The sequence below is a fragment of the Oncorhynchus kisutch genome, linkage group LG15 (assembly GCF_002021735.2).
Source record: "Oncorhynchus kisutch isolate 150728-3 linkage group LG15, Okis_V2, whole genome shotgun sequence".
Taxonomy (NCBI): domain Eukaryota; kingdom Metazoa; phylum Chordata; class Actinopteri; order Salmoniformes; family Salmonidae; genus Oncorhynchus; species Oncorhynchus kisutch.
In genome coordinates, this window is record NC_034188.2 from 67,668,153 (window position 1) to 67,693,550 (window position 25,398).

At 40.5% G+C, this 25,398-nt stretch overlaps 3 protein-coding genes across 5 annotated transcripts in view; 2 read left to right on the forward strand and 1 right to left on the reverse strand.

Annotated features, from left to right (window-relative positions):
* Positions 1 to 1,657, forward strand: part of zgc:77784 (Ig1_Robo domain-containing protein) — an 82,325-nt gene extending 80,668 nt beyond the window's left edge. The window contains exons 25-26 of one of the 2 annotated variants that reach the window (XM_031790900.1): positions 285 to 424; positions 1,017 to 1,655. In XM_031790900.1, the coding sequence (XP_031646760.1) occupies positions 285 to 424; positions 1,017 to 1,103 (227 nt within the window). In that variant the 3' untranslated portion in view covers positions 1,104 to 1,655. Of the gene's footprint in view, positions 1 to 284; positions 425 to 954 lie in introns of both variants that reach the window. The other variant, XM_020503283.2, reaches the window with a different exon arrangement.
* A 6,170-nt stretch (positions 1,658 to 7,827) lies between these two features.
* Positions 7,828 to 10,992, forward strand: LOC109905756 (lens fiber membrane intrinsic protein-like). 2 transcript variants are annotated; one of them, XM_020503322.2, is made up of 6 exons: positions 7,828 to 8,018; positions 8,117 to 8,201; positions 9,566 to 9,753; positions 10,106 to 10,255; positions 10,399 to 10,533; positions 10,826 to 10,992. In XM_020503322.2, exons 2-6 carry the CDS (start codon positions 8,155 to 8,157, stop codon positions 10,885 to 10,887), a joined length of 582 nt encoding a protein of 193 aa, XP_020358911.2. In that variant the 5' UTR covers positions 7,828 to 8,018; positions 8,117 to 8,154; the 3' UTR covers positions 10,888 to 10,992. The 2 variants fall into 2 exon arrangements, with proteins under 2 accessions (XP_020358911.2, XP_031645276.1); XM_031789416.1 differs by lacking the exon at positions 8,117 to 8,201.
* A 520-nt stretch (positions 10,993 to 11,512) lies between these two features.
* Positions 11,513 to 22,931, reverse strand: hspa8b (heat shock protein family A (Hsp70) member 8b). The gene is made up of 9 exons (XM_020503293.2): positions 22,784 to 22,931; positions 16,634 to 16,843; positions 16,328 to 16,533; positions 16,031 to 16,183; positions 13,755 to 14,310; positions 13,394 to 13,596; positions 12,961 to 13,159; positions 12,217 to 12,449; positions 11,513 to 12,058 (listed from the first exon to the last, which is right to left on the reverse strand). The coding sequence occupies exons 2-9, from the start codon at positions 16,836 to 16,838 to the stop codon at positions 11,858 to 11,860; spliced, it is 1,956 nt and encodes a 651-aa protein (XP_020358882.1). The 5' UTR covers positions 16,839 to 16,843; positions 22,784 to 22,931; the 3' UTR covers positions 11,513 to 11,857.
* Between the last annotated feature and the right edge of the window lie 2,467 nt (positions 22,932 to 25,398).

Below are 25,398 nucleotides of genomic sequence, written 5' to 3' on the forward strand. Positions count from 1 at the left end.
CCATCTAATTAAAGCAAATACACGTTACAGTAATATAAAAGCGGCAAGCACAGACTCATGTTGTGATTGAGGTCTAGTAATACTCCGTCTACATTAATATGCATACAAATCCTCATTGGACTTAAAATAGTGCATCGGTTTAAGCACACATCGAGCAACAATCCCCTCTACCCAGGTGGCCAGGGATGGTGGGGGGTCTAGTCTGGTCCAGCACTTAGAATCTGACCCATATAATTCCAGCTGTTCTTTTGAGTGATTGCGGTATTGCATATTGTCATCTGCAGATGAGGGGGTAATCCTGTACTGCCAGTCCAGCTTTCTGCCACGGGGTCAGATGTCCGGCTACAGTTCCCTTGGTGGAGTGGCCTCCTCACGGGCTTCAACTGGACAGAGAGGGCCTGGAGTTGCCCAGAGGAGGGACGAGGTGAGTCTAGTGTGAAGGACAGCAGGACTACCTGGTCTGGCTCAGTAGAGACATGTTAGTCCTATAGTTGTTATCAGTGTTGGTGTCCTCCTAAAGTCTAGTGGGTAAATGTAAGGCAAGGATTTGGTGATAATCCAAGACCATTTTGGATCTTAATCAGTGTTGATTGGTGTGGCACAGAGAGCCAAGAGACCCACTGGCCCAAGACCCACCTGGTTCTCTGCTGCTTTAATCTCTATACTAATCTGGTCCAGTTTATCCAACATCTTGGTTATATTAATAATGCCAAATCACGACTAGTGTTTTCATCTATAGTATGTTGCATAGGATAGATTATGGACATGTCAAATTAATGTTTTGACAATGGCATAGATGTAGGCAAATATGGGAGGTCAGTAGATTTATAAGAGCTCAACATAAATGGAATACTCACATTTGTGTGGCTAAGCCTTGGCTAAATTACAGTGTCAGGATTCATTTTTGGCACCAGCCACATTGCTGATTTGTGTTGTATGTTTGTTTACTTTCAGAACCTCATATAGCTGGAAGCAGATTATGTGATGTGAAGTTCTCCGCCATGTTTTTTTTAAAGGTTGTTTTGCTGCTTCCTTCTTTGCTGAACTCCAGCCTGTTGCCATGGTATCAAAGAAGAGCTGAAGACAAAAGTGAAAGCATGTAGGCTTGCCACCTGCCTTTTCCATATTGGTTCATATTTGTGTTTTTTATTGTTTGATTATTCATAATTTGTATGTGATTTTATGTCCTGCCTCGCTGTATATAGACATCTTAGCAACTTTTTTAAAACAGGACCTTGGATAAAGATAATATATTGTATTTTGAGAAAAAGGAAAGAAAAGGTCTTAAAATTACTGTAGATATTATACAACAGATGTTTGAATGTACTTTGTTTTGTTGTTTACCCTGAAACCCTGGTGATGTTTGTGTGATGAAAGGATATGAGGCAGAAACTCTGTTAACATGACCATCTGAGAGTTGGGCATATGTGTGTGTTTACAATTTTTCTCTCTCTCGCTGTCATTGTGGCGTAAACCTCCTGCTTCTTCTAAACAGACATATCGATCTTATCAACACCAGATGAAATAGCTTTGTCCTTTTAGGTTGTGATGCTGAAAATGTGTGAACCTATACCCTTGTTGAACACCAATTGTTATGTTCTGTCATCAGCTGAATGATTTGTTAAAAAAATACCAATAAAACATGTTACTCTAAAGACATGTTTCCCTAGACTGTTTCCTGGAATCGATCAAGTGTAGGTAATCAATCCTATGATACATGCCTGCTATATTGATTCACGTTTATGAGAAAAATGTGCCCTTTTTCCTGTGTTCTTTGTACTGCGCTGCTGTGCACTGACTTTGATGTAATAGTTAACTGCTAAACCCAGACAGATTTCAGATTGTGTTTTCTACAAGAGACTAGAATGTAGTTAATAGTAAGGTGGTGAGGAGGACAACCCACCACAAAACTACAGTAGCGAGAACTGTAACAGGCAGGGATATGCTACAGTTAAAAGGTAGCCAGAGGAGGGAGAGGTTTTTATTTAGTGTGGAACATTGGGCAGTATATGTGAGGTGTGTTAAATCAACTGGCTGGCTGGCTGGGAGCGTTGTGGATGAGGTTGGGAGAGAGAGGAGCATGTGAGCTGTTCCACCTATGAGACACTCTTCCCAGGTTTCTAAATGCTCCTCTCTGTACAATATTAACCTCCTTTGTTCTGTGGCTCAGCATAGAGCTCTCTAGTGACTGGTACACTGGTATCAATAATATATCCATGCAGTTATCTTTCGATACTGTCTCAAGTCATTCTGAAAACCTCTGCTTGAGATACTGTTATGTAAGAACATTTAGGGTTTTTGCGAACACAGGCGACAGGGAGCAGAAATATATGAAGATGATTGGGTGGTTTCTTTTCTATTGGGTAAAAATAGCATGAGAAGAACAAATCATGCCTTATTAAAGTCAGTGGAATGTCACTGGACTTCAAAGGGACATTCTTTCTGGACACAGTTACTCAGTGTGGATGATGGTTTCTGGGACTGTTTGAAATTAGCGAGTGGCAAGACTGTGTATGATAAGCTATTTTTTATTTAACTAGGCAAGTCAGTTAAGAACAAATTCTTATTTACAATGATGGCCTACCCCGGATGATGCTGGGCCAATTGTGCACCTCCCTATGGGACTCCCAATCACAGCCAGATGTGATACAGCCTGGATTTGAACCAGGGACTGTAGTGACGCCTCTTGCATTGAGATGCAGTGCCTTGCACCACTCAGGAGCCCAAAATACTCCTCTCTCCCAAATGTCCACAGGGACCCACAAAGATTGGGGATAATCCATCAGAATTTAGAGCAAAGCGTTTAAGCAGTGGGGGCATTGTTTAAAAAAATATTTTTTGCATAATCACAATCCCTCAGTGATCCTCTCCCAGCAAGGCTCAGACTACTGAAAGGCCATTTCACATACAGTATGTCTCTGTATAGAATTTTTTTCAATCTATACTTTTTCCCCCATTAGTATAGGAACAGAAATAGACAAACATCCACTGAGATGTTTTTATATCTGTGGCAGCATCGGGGTGAATTTCACTTCAATTACAGTCAATTCAGAAGGTAGACTAAAATTCAAATTCTCTTCAATGCTTTTCAATGAGGAATCATAAAAAAAAAAAATTGGGACTGGAATTTAAATTGAATTGACCCCAACCCTGATCAGTTGTATATGATGGGATTAGAGATATGAGAACTGATCTGCTGAGTAAAGATGAATATAGAAAAGGTCAACCATAAATTCATTTCAGCATCATACACACAGTAAGAATATAAAATACCACAATGTTTATCAATGGCAGATGATGGGATTATGAATTTAATGTGATCTGATATACAGTACCAGTCAAAAGTTTGGACACACCTACTCATTCCATTGTAGAATAGTAGTGAAGACATCAAAACAACAAATGGAATCATGCAAAATATATTATAAAATATATTTAGATTTATCACTTTTTTGGTTACTCCAGGATTCCATATGTTATTCCATAGTTGCGATGTCTTCACTATTATTCTACAACGTAGAAAATAGTCTAAATAAAGATGAACCCTTGAATGAATAGGTGTGTCCAAACGTTTGACTGGTACTGTAGATTAGATTATAAATCAAACATGAATGTCAACACGGAGAGAATTTGCAAAGATGATCCCATGTACTGTTGACTAAATACTCCTGAGTCAGTTACCATGTGGAGGATGACAAGGAACACACAAATGCTTATTACCAGTTGGCCAGATACTGGTTAAATGAGTAACAGAGACCTGTTGAACTTGCTCCATATGTGGATGTTTGACTTGATAGAAGGCACCATCTAGTGGCTGTTATATAGCATTTATCCTTCTGCCCAGTCACAAATTGCATGTAGGATCCACAGATAATTTTGCCATTAGGCCACACAGAAGCTATCACAATGTAGCTTTTTTTGTCTCATCCTTGAGCTAGATAAGAGTCTGACTCAAAATTTGAACACTAGGAAATGAATTCACAATCTACCACAATTTAGGAGGTACTGTGTGGCTAAATTGGTAAGAGCATACTGCCAGCAATGCCAGGGTGGTGGGTTTGATTTCCACATTGTGCTACATCCACCCATATGAAGAAAATGTATGCACTCACTGATGTAAGTTGCTTTGGATAAAAGTGTATGCTAAATGGATTTCATATTAACAGAACTCTCAGCAAATCACTGGCTGTTGACAGACATGTTCAGCCTAAAGAAACACATAAAACATACCAGTCAACAGTTTGGGCACACCTACTCATTCAAGGGTTTTTCTTTATTTTTACTGTTTTCTACATTGTAGAATAATAGTGAAGACATCAACACTATGAAATAACACGTATGGAATCATGGAGTAACCAATAAAGTGTTAAATAAATCAAAATATATTTTATATTTGACATTCTTCAAAGTAGCCTCCCTTTGCCTTGATGACCGCTTTGCACACTCTTGGCATTCTCTCAACCAGCTTCACCTGGAATTATTTTCCAAATGTCTTGAAGGAGTTCCCATATATGCTGAGCACATGTTGGCTCAATACAAATTTGGCCCGCAGTTGAATCTAGTTGATGATCCCTGATGTAAGCAAAAAAAAGGGAAATTATAGGATGGGCAACTGGCGACCCGCAGCCCCCCTTTTGTAGACAGCAATTTAAGTCTAGCTATAGATTTGAAAGAGATTGAAGACAGAGCTGTTACTTGGCCACTCAGGAACATTCACTGTCTTCTTGGTAAGCAATTCCAGTGTAGATTTGGCCTTGTGTTGTAGGTTATTACCCAGCTGAAAAGTGAATTCCTCTATCAGTGTCTGATGTAAAGCAGACTGAAGCAAGTCTTCCCCTATGATTTTACCTGTGCTTAGCTCCATCCCAATTCTTTTAATTGTGAAAAACTCCCCAAATCTACACTGGAGTTGCATATCAAGAATGTGAATGTTCCTAAGTGGCCAAGTAACAACTTTGACTTCAAGCTCTTTAAAATCTATAGCAAGACTTGAAAATTGCTGTCCAACCATGATCCCCAACAACTTGACAGAGCTTGAACAATTATGAAAAGAATAATGGGCTAATACTGTACAATCCAGGAGTGTAAAGCTCTTATAGCATACCCATACCGTGATGCAGCCACCCCCATGCTTGAAAATAAGTAGGCAGTTACTCAGTGATGTGTTGGCCAGTAGCTTACCACCCTGCATCCCACTGCTGGCTGGCTTGCTTCTGAAGCTATGCAGGGTTGCCCTGATCAGTCCCTGGATGAGAGACCAGTTGGTGTTGGAGGGGCAGTATCGTCCTCTGGTCTATAAACACATCCCAATGCCCCAGGGAAATGATTGGGGACATTGCCCTGTGTAGGGTGCTGTCTTTTGGATGGGATGTTAAATGGGTGTCCTGACACTTTGTGGTCACTAAAGATCCCATGGCACTTATTGTAAGAGTAGGAGTGTTAACCCCGGTGTCCTGGCTAAATTCCCAATCTGTCTCTCATACCATCATGGTCACCTAATCATCTCCAGCTTACAATTAACTCATTCATCCCACCTCCTCTCCCCTGTAACCATTCCCCAGGTTGTAGCTGTAAATGAGAATGTGTTGTCAGTTAACATACCTGGTAAAATAAGGGTTAAATAAAATGTGTTGTGTTGGATTTGCCCCAAACATAAGGCTTTGCATTTAGGCCAAAAAGTGTATTCATTTGTTGTTGTTTTCCCCAGTATTACTTTAGTGCCTTGTTGCATACAAGGTGCATGTTTTGGAATATTTGTATTCTGTATATTTGTATTCTTTTCACTCTATCATTTAAGTAATTATTGTAGAGACACTACAATGTTGTTGATCCATCCTCAGTTTTCTCCCATCACAGCCATTGAACTCTGTAACTGTTTTAAAATCACCAATGGCCTGATGGTAACATCCCTGAGAAGTTTCATATCTTTGATGTGTCTGGGAGGTTTAATATATAATCCACAGCATACTGTAATTATTAACTTGACCATGACCTTGACCAGAGATGCTCAATGTCTGATTTTATATTGTTACCCATCTACCAATCACTGCACTTCTTTATGAGGTTCCCTGGTCTTTGTAGTTTAATCCGTGCTTGAAATTCAATACTTGACTGAGGGATTTTACAAATGTTGTATGAATGGGGGACAGAGGAAGGGTTAGTCATTCAAGAATGATGTCAACAACTATTATTTCACACGGAGTGAGTCGATGTAACATATTTTAAAAACTTTTTCTTCCACTTTGACATTAGAGTATTTGGAGTTCATTGTTGACAAAATATGACAATTAAATTATTTAACTAGGCAAGTCAGTTAAGAACAAATTCTTATTTACAATGACGGCCTAGGAACAGTGGGTTAACTGGTCAGGGGCAGAACGACAGATTTGTACCTTGTCAGCTCGGGAGTTTGAACTTGCAACCTCCCAGTTGCTAGTCCACCGCTCTAACCACTAGGCTACCCTGCCGCCCCTGAATTCCACTTTGCAAGTTACTGTACACTTATAGTGTACTTGATCACTCTCAAGCAGTTTTTTTTTTAAATCGACACTTCAACTTAAAAACAACTCCAAGTGTATTTTGAATTAATATATTAAATTACAATTCAAGTGTTTGAAATTGAAGTACAGTTTTAATGAGTGTCTTTAAGTTTAATGATAGTGAACATATAGTATACTAAAAGACTGAAATAACAATGAATATAAAGTACACTTTTAATAAGTGTGTTGAAGTGTAATGATAGTATATTTATAGTATACTTAAGGTATAAAGTACATTTCGTATTTGAAGTACAGTATATTAATATAATTGTTTTATATATTTAAGTATACTTATAATTAAAATATTTCACTTGGGATCTTTGGACTTGAAACCTATTGAAAACCTATGGTTTGAATTGAAGAGGGCAGTCTATTTCTCACAGACAAAGGAGATCAAGGATCTGGAAGGATTCTGTATGAAGGAATGCTGTTAAGATCCCTCCAGATGTTCTACAACGTATAAAATATTTTTAGGGAAAAAAAATATTAATTGTTTTAAAAAATATATCTTTCTCTGAGCAATTGTATTAGTTTAAAATAATATAATTTCCCCATTTATTTGAGCATAGCTCAGTATTTGAAGTATTTATTCCATAGTCATTTTTGCTCATTTTTATCAAGGTTGTTAATAATGTCAGACCCCACTTTATATATAAAAATGTAAAAACACTCACTGATAAAATTTCATTTGATTATTTTCCCGCCTCCTAAACAACTTAACTCTCCACCGAAAATGTTGAATACATAATTATTGATTTATTTTACTGAAAATGTGTTAATTATGGAATAGCACTGAATAACTTGAATCATTGTTTTGTGATTATAAAATACATCTACCACCATTTGTTCAAGACACCTGCTACCCTAGAAAAGGAAAGTGTTACATACTGTAGTGAGTCATATGCATCACAGTGTGTGTTTGAAGCTGATTTTTGGACCACGGTCTGAGATTTACTGGGCAGTTTAAATTCAATGAACTGGCAGGGGTTTTGGGAGTTCAATTGTAGTTTCAATGAAGATTTTAAAACCTTAACATCTGATGTTGAGAGAAAACATTATCTCAATTTCGCTTAACTAACATGAGAGCCCCAACTATACTTTTGTTCTTTTCTGCGTGAAATAACTATGTGAAACTTACTTTTACTGCATAGTGTGGGATCCTATTGCCAACCCATGTCCACTGTGGATGGTAGGGCAGTATTTTGAATTGAAACCCCTGTGTCATCAGTATTACTGTGACTTACCCAGGGCTTAAATAGTTTTGTATTTTCAGCAGATTCCCTAAAACACAAAACTCATCCCATGTGATTGGTTGTGGCTCAGCATGCTCTATTGTGCCCCGGGGCCGTTTGTTCGCCTGGTTTCCGACACACAAACAAAACTTTCCTGTCAGCCTGGACAATATTGGGCTCCGGAGTGCTTTGACAACCCCCTTGTAATATTGGAATCTCTGACTTTTTCTCTAACGGGATAATAAAGGTAAGTTATTAATTAGCTGAGTGGTGTGGGTAAAATGTCATCTTATGTGTTTTGATATAATGTACAGTAGGTGACTTAAAGATCATATTTCTTCATAGAAAAACAGAGAGAACAGAAGAGAGAGGACAGAAAAGAGATGACAGAAGAGAGAGGACAGAAGAGAAACAGATCAGTCATGTCAGGGTAAATACTGTATATCAAAGCTAAAACTACACTACCGTTCAAAAGTTTGGGGTCACTTAGAAATGTCCTTGCTTTTGAAAGAAAAGCATGTTTTTTTGTCCATTAAAATAACTGGTCTTCTTTAAACTGGCAGCTTCATTAAATAGTACCCGCAAAACACCAGTCTCAACGTCAACAGTGAAGAGGCGACTCCGGGATGCTGGCCTTCTAGGTAGAGTTGCTAAGAAAAAGCCATATCTCAGACTGGCCAATAAAAATAAAAGATTAAGATGGGCAAAAGAACACAGACACTGGACAGAGGAACTCAGCCTAGAAGGCCAACACCCCGGATTAGCCTCTTCACTGTTGACGTTGAGACTTGTGTTTTGCGGGTACTATTTAATGAAGCTGCCAGTTGAGGACTTGTGAGGTGTCTGTTTCTCAAACTAGACACTCTAATGTACTTGTCCTCTTGCTCAGATGTGCACCGGGGCCTCCCACTCCTCTTTCTATTCTGGTTAGGGCCAGTTTGTGCTGTTCTGTGAAGGGAGTAGCACACAGGGTTGTACGAGATCTTCAGTTTCTTGGCAATTTCTCACATGGAAGCCTTAATTTCTCAGAACAAGAATAGACTGATGAGTTTCAGAAGAAAGTTATTTGTTTCTAGCCATTATGAGCCTGTAATCGAACCCACAAATGCTGATGCTCCAGGTACTCAACTAGTCTAAAGAAGGACAGTTTTATTGCTTCTTTAATAATAACAACAGTTTTTAGCTGTGCTAACATAATTGCAGAAGGGTTTTCTAATGATCAATTAGCCTTTTAAAATGATAAACTTGGATTAGTTAACACAACGTGCCATTGTAACACAGGAGTGATGGTTACTGATAATGGGCCTCTGTTCACCTATGTAGATATTCCATAAAAAATCTGCAGTTTCCAGCTACAATAGTCATTTGCAACATTAACAATGTCTACACTGTATTTCTGATCAATTTGATGTTATCTTAAATGGACAAAAAATGTGCTTTTCTTTCAAAAACAAGGATGTTTCTATGTGACCCCAAACTTTTCAACGATAGTGTATATAATGGCCATTTGAAAAGACCTTGCTCTTACAAACTGTCTAAAAGCAGTAGGCTTATGGTAAAACAAGTGGAATATGAATAAGATTATTAAGATTATTCTTTGAAAAAATATAATTGATTCAATGTTAAAACGGTCTGTAATGTCCATCCAGACTCTTTCAACTATTCAAAGCAAACAATGTACTTTATGTTGTGTTACTCTATGCTGTATTCACCAGCCATGAGATGTAATTGTATAGAGATGCTTCAGTGTCCCTGACAATTGTGTTGTAGGCTAACTGTCTCTGTGTACATCAGTGTGCTTGGCAGGATGTACAGCTTCATGGGCGGTGGGTTGTTCTGCGCTGGAGTCGGGAACATACTCCTTATTATCTCCACAGCAACTGATTACTGGATGCAGTACCGTCAATCCAACAACTATATGCATCAGGGCCTGTGGCGCTACTGTGTGCCTGGGAAATGCATGACACACACAGATAGCATTGGTAAGCGCAACATGTCCCATTTGTCATCAAACATACTGTAAGTGAACGAAAGGTCTTTAAGGTCCTGTTCCATGCTGTGAATATCTAGAGTAAAAAATAATTTCAAACAAAGGAATCAGCTCCTTTTATTTGAGCAGGTTTAGTTGGGAATAAGTCACCATAATTCAACATTTGGTGCAAAATATAGAATATTGTGTAGTAAGTAAATGTTCAGTGATGTTACATCTGAGTAAAGTGTGAAATGTAATTCAGTACTATGGACAGGAATGCCACTAATAATAGTAGTGCTTATTGGGTAAGTAGTACCAGTACTGGGTCTCAGCCTTGTCCTCTCTGTGCCCTCTGTCACCAGCGTACTGGGATGCCACCCGTGCCTTTATGATCCTCTCCCTGCTGGCCTGCTTCATTGGCATCGTGATAGGCGTCATGGCCTTCATACGCTCCTCCTCCTTCAGTGGGTTTGATAAGACCTTTGCTGCCGGCATCCTCTTCTTCATCTCCTGTAAGTGTCTCCTCCTTCTGTCATTTGTCCCTGTAACTCTCAAGCATAGAAATACAATAAATTACATATTTCTATGCTATCAAGTCTCTGTTGATGGATGTGATGAAAGGAATAAGCAGCATTTGATTGACTACTCTCCACAGGCTTCTTTGTGCTGCTGGCGATGGCTGTGTACACTGGGGTGACTGTGAATTACTACGGGAAACGATACGGGAACTGGCGTTTCTCCTGGTCCTACATCATGGGTTGGGTAGCCGTGGTCCTCACCTTCTTCTCAGGTAGGATAATGTGGTTCTGCCTGTAGAGCTAAAAGGGCTTCATTTACTATTGTACATCCCAAATGGCACCCTATTCCCATGAGTGCACTACTTTTTATCAAGGCCCATGGGGCCCTGTTCAAAAGTTAGTGCACTATATAAGGAGTAGGCTACCATTTGAGATGCACCCTATGGCTCAGTCCAACAAGATTCATTTAAAGAATTTTTTTTTTGACATCAGTGGATAATCCAGTGGACAGTATACAGTATGCCCAGGAACTGAATGTTAATCTCTTCCTATTTTCTTTTACAGGCATCTTCTACATGTGTGCCTACAGGATGCATGAATGCCCAAGAAACTCCAACTCACGCTGATCTGACAAAAACACACAGTTCACACCTGGGTTTACACACCTAACTACGTAATTTCCTGTTTACCTGACCACTATTGAATAAGCATAATAAAAAGGGTAAAACCAATTGTCTGTTTATTCTCGTTTCTATTGAGTGGTATTCATCTGTTTAATAATAAAGAATATGCACCACAGTTATAATTTTTAAAGTTTCTTTAAAGCTGCAATATGTAACTTTTTGGGTGACCTGACCAAAATCAAATAGAAATGTGAGTTACAGATCAGTCATTATTGAAAGTCTAAGTGGTAAATCTGTTCTATGTGCACCATTTCTATGCTTCCCATTCTTAAGCTTCGTTTTTGTGTCTTTTACTTTCAGTTTTGTACACCAGATTCAAAACAACTAAAAATACAATACTTTTGGTTATAGAAAATATATTTCACAGTGGTTTAGCTTGTACAATGATTCTATTTACTATAGGTGCTTTTTTTACAAAATGAAAATAGGCGAACTACTATAGTTTTTTGCAACCAGGAAATGGCGGAACTATTTCTGCATAGAGCAGCTTTAACATGCAAATTAAACCCTGACTGTCATCAAGACTGTCACAGGTGTCGAAATTAAAGAAGAGTCTGGTAGAAGAATGTGAATTCAAGAGATTTTATTTTTTAAGAGTTACCTTTAGCCAAGAGCGCAGTGCAAAGGCAAAAACATTTTGCAGTCACAGAATGCAACTGGTGAAAAACATGCTCTGTATAGTAACCATTCACTGGCTAAACTGAAAAGGTTTAACAATAGGTAGAACAGTGCCCATGAAAAAGACCCAATCCATGGTTGCTTTCAGCATAAAAAGATGACCAAAATAAACAAAAAGTAGTCAATGCAGATTCTGAAAATAAAGGTTCAGTACATTCCAAGCCATAGCATGTGGACCACTATTTAATGTGGACCACTATAATATCCAATCAAGAGTAAAATAATACTAAATGGTTTAGTCGACTTCCTCAATTGTTGGTCCAGAGGATCCACCTCCTCCGGGTGTGGCACCACCAGCCCCGGGCATCCCCCCAGGCATCCCCCCGGGCATCCCCCCGGGCATCCCCCCAGCACCCTGGTACAGCTTGGTAATGATGGGGTTACAGACCTTCTCCAGCTCCTTCTGGTGGTGCTCAAACTCCTCCTTCTCTGCAGACTACAAGGAGAAAGAGGAGAAAGGAAGAGATAGCAAAAGAGAGTGCTCCAACCTTGTTCAACCACCAGACATTTGTTTAATCAAATTACAATGAGGTGAAGGATTCAGTGCTTTACTTCACTTTAGATATGAACAAGGACCCAGAGCCCGTACTGTACCTGGTTCTTGTCCAGCCAGCTGATGACCTCATTGCATTTGTCCAATATCTTCTGTTTGTCCTCATCGCTGAGCTTGCCCTTGAGCTTCTCGTCCTCCACGGTGGACTTCATGTTGAAGGCGTATGACTCCAGGCCATTCTTGGACGCCACCTTGTCCCTCTGGACATCGTCCGCAGCTTTGTACTGCTCAGCCTCCTGGACCATGCGCTCTATGTCCTCCTTACTCAGACGACCTGTGGAGAGAGGGGCAGACAATGAGATGGAGGCTTTGTTACCAAGCATTGTTAGAGAGGACATGCCTATTTAAAATGTTGTGCATACTTTACAATGGCATAGTGTTTAAAGCTACATTCTGGGATTCAGATGTTAAAGAATCAATGGGTAAATATCAAGAATTGAAATGAACATCGAACAGATTTCCAGATCCCAGACCATAGCTTATGGTTGGACTTTTAAATGTAAAAATAATATATGTATTAATAATAAAAATAAATTTAAAAAAGCTTGTTTAACTCCTTGTTTTGTAAACAAACACTGTATAGCCTCAAAACATGTTTAAAACTATATTTTAACATCATGGGACGGTCAGTCCTTGCATCCATAGCTATGTCTATACATTTGAGAGTGGTAGCATTTTTCCAGCCCCATCCCTCACCTTTTCCCCCAAAACAGTGGCAGGGTGCATGTTTTGTTATTGTTTGAACTGCCGATTTCCCCTTTAACTGTAACTACTACTAAGTGTACCTTTGTCATTGGTGATGGTGATCTTATTCTCCTTGCCGGTGCTCTTGTCAGCGGCGGACACATTCATGATGCCGTTGGCGTCAATGTCAAAGGTCACCTCGATCTGAGGCACACCCCGGGGGGCTGGTGGAATCCCACACAACTCAAACTTCCCCAGTAGGTTGTTGTCTTTGGTCATGGCTCTTTCCCCCTCATATACCTGGGGACAGGACACAGACACATTCAGGTCAACATTAAAGTGGATACATTCAAAATCGCATCTTAAGTTGTAATGTAAACACTAACAAATAAATGACCATGTAGTTCAAGACTGGTTCAGATCCAGATTCAGCAAAAACTTAAAGTTAAATCTCAATTAGAGTATATGATAACATTTTGACTCCGATGGACACAATCCATTGAGGTACCTAAGAATGAGGTACCTCATTCTCACCTGGATGAGCACCCCAGGCTGGTTGTCTGAGTATGTGGTGAAGGTCTGTGTCTGCTTGGTGGGGATGGTGGTGTTCCTCTTGATGAGCACGGTCATGACCCCTCCGGCCGTCTCAATACCCAGGGACAGTGGCGTGACGTCCAGCAGCAGCAGGTCCTGCACGTTCTCAGACTTGTCTCCGGACAAGATGGCCGCCTGGACAGCTATCAACAGGCACAGGGGTTGTCACTCATTCTTAAATCACTATCCATATTATTCGGGCTTCTCTGGATGAAGGTTAGGGAAGGCAGAACAGGAAAGGACAGCTGACCAGAGGGGTTAACTGGGCAAAGCTTTAGATAGAAAAATAAAAGAGCCTCACCTGCACCATATGCGACAGCCTCATCAGGGTTGATGCTCTTGTTGAGCTCCTTCCCATTGAAGAAGTCCTGCAGCAACTTTTGGATCTTGGGGATGCGTGTGGAGCCTCCCACCAGGACGATGTCGTGAACCTGGGCCTTGTCCATCTTGGCGTCCCTCAGAGACTTCTCCACGGGGTCCAGGGTGCCTCTGAACAGGTCAGCGTTCAGCTCCTCAAAGCGAGCTCTGGTGATGGAGGTGTAGAAGTCGACGCCCTCATACAGAGAGTCAATCTCAATGCTGGCCTGGGTACTGGAGGACAGGGTGCGCTTGGCACGTTCACAGGCGGTGCGCAGACGACGCACGGCCCTCTTGTTATCGCTGATGTCCTTCTTGTATTTGCGCTTGAACTCAGAGATGAAGTGGTTGACCATGCGGTTGTCGAAGTCCTCTCCTCCAAGATGGGTGTCTCCGGCCGTGGACTTCACCTCAAAGATCCCGTCTTCGATGGTCAGGATAGACACATCAAACGTACCGCCGCCTAGGTCGAAGATCAGGACATTTCTCTCCACTCCCACCTAAAATGATTATAAATGTTTTTAAACGAGAGTTAAATATGCATTTTTATGAAATTTGTCTCCCAAAACACTTGGATGCATTATAGTTCTAAGTACAGTGGGGCAAAAAAGTATTTAGCCAGCCACCGATTGTGCAAGTTCTCCCACTTAAAAAGATGAGGCCTGTAATTTTCATTATAGGGACACTAACTATGACAGACAAAATGAGAAGAAAAAAATGCAGAGAATCACATTGAAGGATTTTTAATGAATTTATATTTGCAAATTATGGTGGAAAATAAGTATTTGGTCACCTACAAACAAGCAAGATTTCTGGCTCTCACAGACCTGTAACTTCTTCTTTAAGAGGATCCTCTGTCCTCCACTTGTTACCTGTATTAATGGCACCTGTTTGAACTTGTTATCAGTATAAAAGACACCTGTCCACAACCTCAAACAGTCACACTCCAAACTCCACTATGGCCAAGACCAAAGAGCTGTCAAAGGACACCAGAAACAAAATTGGAGACCTGCACCAGGCTGGGAAGATTGAATCTGCAATAGGTAAGCAGCTTGGTTTGAAGAAATCAACTGTGGGAGCAATTATTAGGAAATGGAAGACATACAAGACCACTAATAATCTCCCTCGATCTGGGGCTCCACGCAAGATCTCCCCCCGTGGGGTCAAAATGATCACAAGAACGGTGAGCAAAAATCCCAGAACCACACGGGGGGACCTAGTGAATAACCTGCAGAGAGCTGGGACCAAAGTAACAAAGCCTACCATCAGTAACACACTACGCCGCCAGGGACTCAAATCCTGCAGTGCCAGACGTGTCCCCCTGCTTAAGCCAGTACATGTCCAGGCCCGTCTGAAGTTTGCTAGAGAGCATTTGGATGATCCAGAAGAAGATTGGGAGAATGTCATATGGTCAGATGAAACCAAAATATAACTTTTTGGTAAAAACTCAACTCAGCATTCTTTGTCCTCCAAACACGACGAGTTGCATCCAAAAAACACCATACCTACTGTGAAGCATGGGGGTGGAAACATCATGCTTTGGGGCTGTTTTTCTGCAAAGGGACCAGGACGACTGATCCGTGTAAAGGAAAGAATGAATGGGGCCATGTATCGTGAGATTGAGTGAAAAGCTCCTTCCATCAGCAAGGGCATTGAAGATGAAACGTGCCTGGGTCTTTCAGCATGACAATGATCCCAAACACACCGCCCGGGCAACGAAGGACTGGCTTCGTAACAAGCATTTCAAGGTCCTGGAGTGGCCTAGCCAGTCTCCAGATCTCAACCCCATAGAAAATCTTTGGAGGGAGTTGAAAGTCCGTGTTGCCCAGCAACAGCCCCAAAACATCACTGCTCTAGAGGAGATCTGCATGGAGGAATGGGCCAAAATACCAGCAACAGTGTGTGAAAACCTTGTGAAGACTTACAGAAAACATTTGACCTCTGTCATTGCCAACAAAGGGTATATAACAAAGTATTGAGATAAACCTGTTGACTTCTTTTCCACCATAATTTGCAAATAAATTCATTAAAAATCCTACAATGTGATATTCTGGATTTTTTTTCTTCTCATTTTGTCTGTCATAGTTGAAGTGTCCCTATGATGAAAATTACAGGCCTCTCATCTTTTTAAGTGGGAGAACTTGCACAATTGGTGGCTGACTAAATACTTTTTTGCCCCACTGTATAGTTGTTAGTGTTGATAAACATATATACATTAACCTTCTTGTCCAGGCCGTAGGCGATAGCAGCAGCAGTTGGCTCATTGATGATGCGGAGTACGTTGAGTCCTGAGATAGTCCCTGCATCTTTGGTGGCCTGGCGCTGAGAGTCGTTGAAGTAAGCTGGCACAGTGACCACTGCATTGGTTATAGTCTGCAAGAGGAAAGATTCAGTATACACAAATTAGTAATGCTTCACTAGACAAGACAATCTTCATTTTTTTTATGTGTTAGAAACATGCATTTCTATTTGGTTAAACCATTAGGTAACATCACAAAGAGTGATAGGCATGCTCACCTTGCCCAGGTAGGCCTCTGCAATCTCCTTCATCTTGACCAGCACCATGGAGGAGATCTCCTCTGGGTAGAAGGCCTTGGTCTCTCCCTTGTACTCCACTTGGACCTTGGGCCGTGTCGAGTCGTTGATCACTGTAAACGGCCAGTGTTTCATGTCTGCCTGGACGACACTGTCGTCAAACTTCCGCCCTATCAGCCGCTTAGCATCTGGGAGAAGTTAAGGGGGTAAACATGAGTTATTACCACAGATGGAGAGACTATGTAAAGTACATCTTATTTAATCAATTTTTCTAAGTTAATTTCTTACCAAACACTGTGTTGGTGGGGTTCATGGCCACTTGGTTCTTGGCTGCGTCCCCAATCAGCCTTTCTGTGTCTGTGAAGGCGACATAACTGGGTGTGGTTCTGTTTCCCTGGTCGTTGGCTATGATCTCCACTTTGCCATGCTGGAACACACCCACACAGGAGTAGGTGGTGCCCAGGTCAATGCCAACTGCTGGTCCCTTTGACATAGTGTCTGAAAATGAAGAGATAACAAAACAAACTGTGTGGTTGGGCTGGGCAATATGACCAAAATCTCATATCCCGATACAGGTCATTTCATATCCCAATTACAATACATATCACATTTTCTGTAAATTCAATGAGTAAGTAGTTTATATAAAATTACCACATCTAAAAGGCCCATTTTTTATTACATTTTGAATTATACTCAACAAATAAAAAAGGTACTTATTCATATTTTATTATTTCTCCTTTTATTTAGAACCTTTGAGCAAATGTTCAATTAAGCATGTAACAAAATATTAATGTATAAAATAAAATAAAAAGTAAATAGTAAACACTTCAACTATAGTTGCAAACAAAATAAATAGGTCTAAAATGTGAATATGGTCTAAAATATCCAAACCAAACATAATACTCTTTAATAGTAGAACTGTTTGAATTGTAGCAGCAAACAAATACAGGCCTAACAAATATTGGTATATAAAATACCACATGTAAACATGGAACACTTTCAAGTTTAAACTATAACAGCAAAATAAGGCTCACAAATAAATATATAAAATATAACAAGTAAACAAAAAACTCCTTCAAGTTTGAATTATAGCATTATATAAAAACAACCAAAGTGCTGCAAAAAAAAAAATAGATATTTGGCAACAATGCTTCAAAATGTTTGCCTTATGTTGCAGAATCTCAGAGAGTTAGTTTTACAGGTTGAGAGCCAGGAATACAAGCTGGTCAACTCTTTCGGGTTTAAGTGATGACCTCTGACATGTCACAATGTTCCCACTTGTACTGAATGCCTGCTCTGATGGGGCACTTGTGTCAAGGATGCACAAGTATCTCTTTGCTAGCTTGGCCACTTGTGGGAAATGTGCCTCATGCTGCCTCCACCATTCCAGTGGGTTTGCCTCTGGACCAGCCTCCAGTTGGAGATGGAGGTTGAGCTCCTTTTCAATGGACTCTCCGCTTGACCGAGGGGCCGCATTGCTTTGCTGCTTTTTCAAAGTAGCTGCTCAAACTCTTCTTTTTCCTCTTAGCAGGACACTCTGGCTCATCTCTAGCAGCTGCAGCTGATGGAAGGGGGGCTACCTCTACTGACACTGCCTGTTCAGCCACCAGGCTCTCCAGTTCTGCAGTAGATCTTGCCTTCATGTAGTCCACACGCTCTTCTTTAATGTATGTGGTTTTAAACAGAAGGTCAACAAGAGAAGCCATGTCAAGCAGCTCATCGATGGTCTGGTCATCATACTTCTCATTTAAGTAGTTTAGAATGCCCTCTGATGGTCGTGGTGAGCGGAGTGTCATCATCTTGAGGCTTGAGTACCTGGTTGTTGAAAAGAAGGAGGACCGGTTTCAAGTAGGAAACACTTGTGTACTGCTCCCCAGATAAGGTATCTGTAAACTCCATGAGAGGACTCAGTGCCTTGTTCATGGACTCCAGAAAGTCCGACCAAGTTGGGACCAGATGTCGCATTTTCTTGTCGGCATGGAGGACCTGTGAGAGAGCTCTCCTGCTCCAAGACCCTTTCAATCATTTGTTGCATAGAGCCCCACCTGGTAGGGTTTTCTGTGATAAGCTGAACTGGGCTTGCGTGCTCATCAGCTAGAGCCTTGGCCAGTTCACATCTTCTCTTCCATGAATTAGAGAAGGCCAACTGCTCATTGCACTTTGGGTAGTTTCACACTTCGCTCTGTGTAAATAAAAGGAGAAGATAAATGTAACATATATACATTACACTTTACAGGACAGGTGACACATTCACTGCATTGTGTGTGTGTTTTTAAATGTGTTTTAATGTGCATTATTGTTGCATTGCTGAGCCTTGTAAAAAGGAGAATTTGTTACTTTGTGAGAGACAATAAAAGTTATTATGATTCACTTAAAAACAGAATTTACTTTGACTACACCCACCTATTCATCCGAGCTTTTAGTATGCTTGCACGTCACATAAAACATAGCACCTTCAAGACCTTAAAATACTACATGGCGTGGCCTACTATAAAAGGTTTATTATTACTGAAATATATTTTTACATTGATTTAGACACTCACCAATGGCTAGATGAAGATGGTGGCCAAAACACTGTAAGCATGTCCAGTCATTCAGCTGAAGTGCAAGGATGTTGTTTGTGGTGTTATCCGTGGTGACACAGACTAGGCAATGCTCGCGCAGTCCCCACAACTCAAGAGCTTCCCTGAGACCTCTGGCTATCATTTCTCCCGTGTGGTCATCTGGGAAATAGCCTGTCTGTAAACACCAACTGCAGTGTCCAGTCTTGGATGAAGTGTATCATCAGGCTCATATAGGGCTGTGTCGTTCGGCCCGTCCACATATGTTGTAGTAGCGTAGTACAATACCTTGTGGATTTCCCCCTCTACTTTGGCCAGACACTCTTGATATAAATGAGGCAACTCAACAAAAGTGTTTTCGGATTGGCATTTGGTACCTTGGGTCGGGTGTTCGCACCAACTCACAAAACCCCTGGTTTTCGACCGTGTAAATTGGGGCCATGTCTTTGCAGATGTAAGTTGTAACGGAAGCTGTTATCTCCTTCCATCTTCGTGATGCTTTGCCATATGATGTGTTGCAGGCAAAAGCCTCTTGCAACGTCTGAGTCGAGGGTTTGTTGAGCACTCGACTGTACTTTGTTGGGTCTCATCCGTAGACTCTCTCCATACTGTTTCACATGATTCTTGCGTATGTGGTAAAATAAGTTAGTGGTATTTGAGCCTGTTGTCAGGACCGGCCTGCGGCATATTTTTCAGAGGACGGTTTTCTGGTCCATGTCAGACTTTTCATACCCAAACCACATCCATGCAACCGAAGTAGCCCCTCTTTTAGGTATGAGCTCCTTATCTCCGTGCCCCGTGTTACGTTCACTTTCCTCCATGTTTGTTTGTGTTGCAAATTTCCTTCCACATGGAAAAATATAGCCATAAAAAGGGTGATTTGTGACAACGAAATAAACAATAGAGCATAATATGAAACGATAGATGTTTTTCTGTCGTCACACGATATATATCGTCATATCTCCCAGCACTACTGTGTGGTATGAACTCGTTGACCAGGTGAGTTATTCTGAGGGTAGACTCTAGGGGACAACTCTATACAAACTGGTCAAGTTGGGTCTATTTTAGTATAGACCCATGACACACGATGCCATTTTCTGAAAAGTTCAAGCAATAGTAGCCACAACAGAGCCCCACCTGATTTGAGCACCACATGTCTTTTCTTTGGGTTGCCTGTTTTGCATGTTATTTTGGCATTAATATGTCACATATTAGTTTGCAAACAATGTATAAAAATGAATAGAATAGAATCATTGAGTTAATAAAGCTTCAATACAAACATGGTCTCTTTTTTGCTTTCTTGAGTAAGGCAGCTCCAAAATGCAGGTGTTTCAGCCTAGCTCAGTGCTTTCTGTGGTGGTGGTGGTGGTGGTGGGGCAGCCAGCAGAAAATACAAAGTATAGGGGTTGGTAATGTTCTCTAGTTGCGCCGTGATTGGCTCAGTGTTCTTTCACTCATGGGGACACTACAGTCCATCACTGCCAAATCGAAGGGTAGAGCTAGAAAATTCAAGCCCTTGGGTGCTGCCATAGAGTTACATTAGAAGTGCCCATCCAAGAAGGCACAGAAATTGGCCACAGATAAATCAAACATTACACAACAAGTTGGAAATTGCAAATTCAACAATGAGTGGTTTGGAAAGAATCAGTGGCTAACTGCAAGCATTGCAAAGCAATCCCTAGCCTGCTATTCAGTGGAGTGGGTGTGTGATCCCTATTCTGTGTTTAAGGGTCGCTTTTCCAAGCTTAAAATGATTAACATCCAACAATGGCCTGCTGTTAGTGAAGCATGATTTGTGCCTCGCTCCAAACAACTTGACTCGGAACTGGGAAATCTGACTTCAGCGAGTTCAAGACAACTGGGAACTCGGGGAAAAAACAAGCTCCGACTGGGAAAATACATTTTGAACGGTCATCAAACTCGGAATTTTAAGCAGGGAACTTGGGCCTCTTTCTAGAGCTACATCCTGAAGATCACGGACATCATCATGATTCAACCTTTTTTGAGTTCCCAGTTGTCTTGAAAACACCATAAATCCAGAGAATGTCAGACTTCGATGACAAAATTTGCCCACAAAAGGACCGCCGCGCCACCTTCCTGTTCAAGTGAACACAACAAGGGGAGTCTAAAAATGTCTTGTATGCTGCTGCATAATTTATGCAATATGCCAGGTAGATATGTATACTGTAGCCAAGAAAATAATATTTAGTGTATGTTGTGTAGTAAGCTGTTAGTAGCCCATGTGCCTCAACCTAATAATTTGGTATATTTTCCCCTCTTAATTTCACCTAATGTTCTGACTTGGTGATGAACATTTGGCCTATAAACTGTTTTAGAGAAAGGTAATCATCGAATGTTGTAAGAGCTTTCATTGTCTGCTTATATGCCCCTGTTATTTATCCTACGGTTCTGACTTGGTGTACAGGGAGAACACTGTAAGAACGATTGTGTCGCTGTACATTTCAAAAGTGCTGAACAAAGTTATATTGACTACATCCGTCCTAGCTCGCTCATTAATGTCTTAACCAAAATTACAGATTGTCGTCCCCTTTTATGCCATAGTTTGTACATCTCAATTGCCAGTGGGAAACATTTTTTTTTAAGCAAGTCAGCCTTATCAGCTGTTTATTTTATTGTTAAAGGCAATAATGAGGCTAAATTAGCTGTTTCGCTGCCAGACAAGGCTCCGCTGATAGCCAGGTGTAGCAGTGGTAAGGTGTTGGGACTGCTGTTGGGACAGCTTTATGTGGGCACCGTTATAGTACAATTCATGTATTGTTTAGTGTTGTGTAGTGGCTTTGCTGGCATGCATCCCCCAGATTTTTGGGATTGACATACATAACTTTGTTACAAAGAAAACAGGATAGGTTGTACAATTTAATGGTTATGATCTGATTTATTTCAGAAATTCTGACTTTGATAAAATGTAGTGCATTTAATTCAACTGCTAGTAATATTTGGTCAATTTCATATTCAAATGCTAATGGTCTAATTCAAAACCTAACTTTTTTCACTTTATAAATTAATTTAAACAATATGGCAGTACTTTAAGTGAAAAAACTAAATTCAAACTTGAATTTTCAATGAATACGTTTTGTTTGCTTAGCATCCCTGGCCATGTACATAGTTTGTATGTATGCATGCATGCTTGTTTACATGGGACTATTCGTCTTTTGTTTGTTGATATTCGTTTGTTAATAAATAAAACAAAAACATCTCGAGCTTCATTTTAACTGAATAGCTAAAGCAACTCCATACTTATTATCACTTTAACCAAATGAACATGGATAGAACACATCCTGGAAGCTATTCCTCCCTATCACATATTTAAATATAAAACAAACATTTTGCCGGGAGTTTGTCACAGTGGACTCGCCCCTGCGCTGCCGCGGTGTGTTGGGAAATTGCTGGAACATTCCGTTCAGCTTCATCACCATCCAAGTATTGCCAGCCAACTCACGTAGTCTAGACTAGGTAGGGTTTCCATTGAAATAAGTTTCACACGCAATTATTTAAACTAACATTTAACCAGCGCATTAAGCAGCATCGATAGAACAAGCCAATGGTTCAACTGTATAATGTTGGAAGGCAAACCCAGGTCTTCATACAACGTTAGCTAGCCTAACAAGAGAGCGCCCTTTAAACATCTAGCAAGCAAACTGATACTGACATATCCGATGATGTAATCGTTGAAACTATTGATGCATTAGAAAATAATGTAACAACTTTGAACCTGAATCTGTGTTTACAGGAGAAGTTGAATATGGCGATTATCCTACAGGAGACGTTGCATTTTGGAGAATAGCCTAACATATTGTTCGTAATTTACAACAACTATAATGCTGATATTCTACAACTTCCATTTCAAAATGCTTACCTTATTAAATATTACAAATCAGCCTGAAAATGTCGCTTCACCCTGATTAGTACAGAAGTACTCCTCGCAGAAGCTGACCGTGCTGGTGATTTCCGCAGAACAGTCTAGAACAAACTGAGCGATGTCGCTAGCCAATCAACTGCCAACAGTTGCTTCATCGCGAGGTCAAATGAACCAATAAAAATATTTCCACAGTAGATAAGTTAGTTGCTACAATGTTTCCTATTTTTAGAGAAACAGTGTTGGACTGTTCCACAATTTGAGTAGTGTAACTTGTTGAGAAACACCCCAGTTTTATTTAACCTAATTATAACATTCTGTCATAAAGTTCACATGTTCATCTTAATGAAAAACAATGTTTCCCTTCTCAAGAGCAATTTTTTACAATTATTATACTATAGCAAGTGCCTAATAAAGCAACAAGGTAAAGTAAAAAGTAAAATCAGCCATAAATCCCCTTGTGACAGGGGGAATGGAAGCTTGTGTGTCACATGGAGGCACAGTTAGTTGAACGCAAGCTTCACTAAAAAAAGTAAATTGCTAAAGGACCAATTCAGATTTTTTCATCTAAAAATCAAATAATTTCTGGGTAACAATTAAGTACCTTACTGTGACTGTTTTCCATTTAAAAGGTCAAAAAGAAACAAAAATAGCTTTTTAGCAAAGAGCAATTTCTCAAGGAAGAATTTTGATGGGACTGTCTAGGAGTGGTCTGAGTGGGGAGGGGGAAACTGAAAAAAAACCTGTTACTGGCAGAGAGGTTTGGAACTCTCTTTCTTATTGGTCTAACATCTAACTTACTGCCTGGTGACATCAGGCAGGCCAAAACTCCATCCTACCTAAGCATTTTCATAGTGTTATTCCAACCTCATGGAGTGGATATACAGTACCAGTCAAAAGTTTGGACACGCCTACTCATTGCAGGGTTATTTTTACTATTTTCTCCATTGTAGAATAATAGTGAAGACATCAGAACAATGTATGTATTAACCAAAAAAGTGTCAAACAAATCTAAATATATTTTATATTTGAGATTCTTCAAAGTAGCCACCTTTTGCCTTGATGACGGCAGGTAGCCTAGTGGTTGGGGCGACAGGTAGCCTAGTGGTTATGAACATTTGGCCAATAACTGAAAGGTTGCTAGATCGAATCCCTGAGCAAATCTGTCGTTCTGCCCCTGAACAAGGCAGTTAATCTTCTGTTCCTAGGCCATCATTGTAAATAAGAAATGGTTCTTAAATGACTTGCCTAGTTAAATAAAGGTTAAATAAAAAAATAAAAAATGACAGCTTTGCACACTCTTGGCATTCTCTCAACCCACTTGGAGTTTTCCAAAAGGCACCTAAAGGACTCTCAGACCATGAGAAACAAGATTCTCTGGTCTGATGAAACCAAGATTGACCTATTTGGCCAAGTGTCATGTCTGGAGGAAACCTGGGACCATCCCTAAGGGGAAGCATGGTGGTGGCAGTATCATGCTGTGGGGATGTTTTTCAGTGGCAGGGACAGGGAGACTAGTCAGGATCGAGGGAAAGATGAACGGAGCAAAGTACAGAGAGATCCTTGATGAAAACCTGCTCCAGAGCGCTCAGGACCTCAGACTGCAGCGAATACTCACATAAAGAAGGTATTTCTGTTTTAAATTTTTTGAAATGAATTTGCAAACATTTCTAAAAACCTGTTCACGCTTTGTCATTATATGGGATTGTGTGTAGATTGTTGAGGATTAAAAAAAAATATCAATTTTAGATTAAGGCTGTAATGTAAAAAAAAAAGTGGAATAATTCAAGTTGTCTGAATACTTTCCGAAGGCACTATATATATATACAGTGGGGCAAAAAGTATTTAGTCAGCCACCAATTGTGCAAGTTCTCTCACTTAAAAAGATGAGAGAGGCCTGTAATTTTCATCATAGGTACACTTCAACTATGACAGACAAAATGAGAAAAAAAATCCAGAAAATCACATTGTAGGATTTTTTCTTTATTTATTTGCAAATTATGGTGGAAAATAAGTATTTGGTCACCTACAAACAAGCAAGATTTCTGGCTCTCACAGACCTGTAACTTCTTCTTTAAGAGGATCCTCTGTCCTCCACTTGTTACCTGTATTAATGGCACCTGTTTGAACTTGTTATCAGTATAAAAGACACCTGTCCACAACCTCAAACAGTCACACTCCAAACTCCACTATGGCCAAGACCAAAGAGCTGTCAAAGGACACCAGAAACAAAATTGTAGACCTGCACCAGGCTGGGAAGATTGAATCTGCAATAGGTAAGCAGCTTGGTTTGAAGAAATCAACTGTGGGAGCAATTATTAGGAAATGGAAGACATACAAGACCACTGATAATCTCCCTCGATCTGGGGCTCCACGTAAAATCTCACCCCGTGGGGTCAAAATGATCACAGGAACGGTGAGCAAAAATCCCAGAACCACACGGGGGGGACCTAGTGAATGACCTGCAGAGAGCTGGGACCAAAGTAACAAAGCCTACCATCAGTAACACACTACGCCGCCAGGGACTCAAATCCTGCAGTGCCAGACGTGTCCCCCTGCTTAAGCCAGTACATGTCCAGGCCCGTCTGAAGTTTGCTAGAGAGCATTTGGATGAT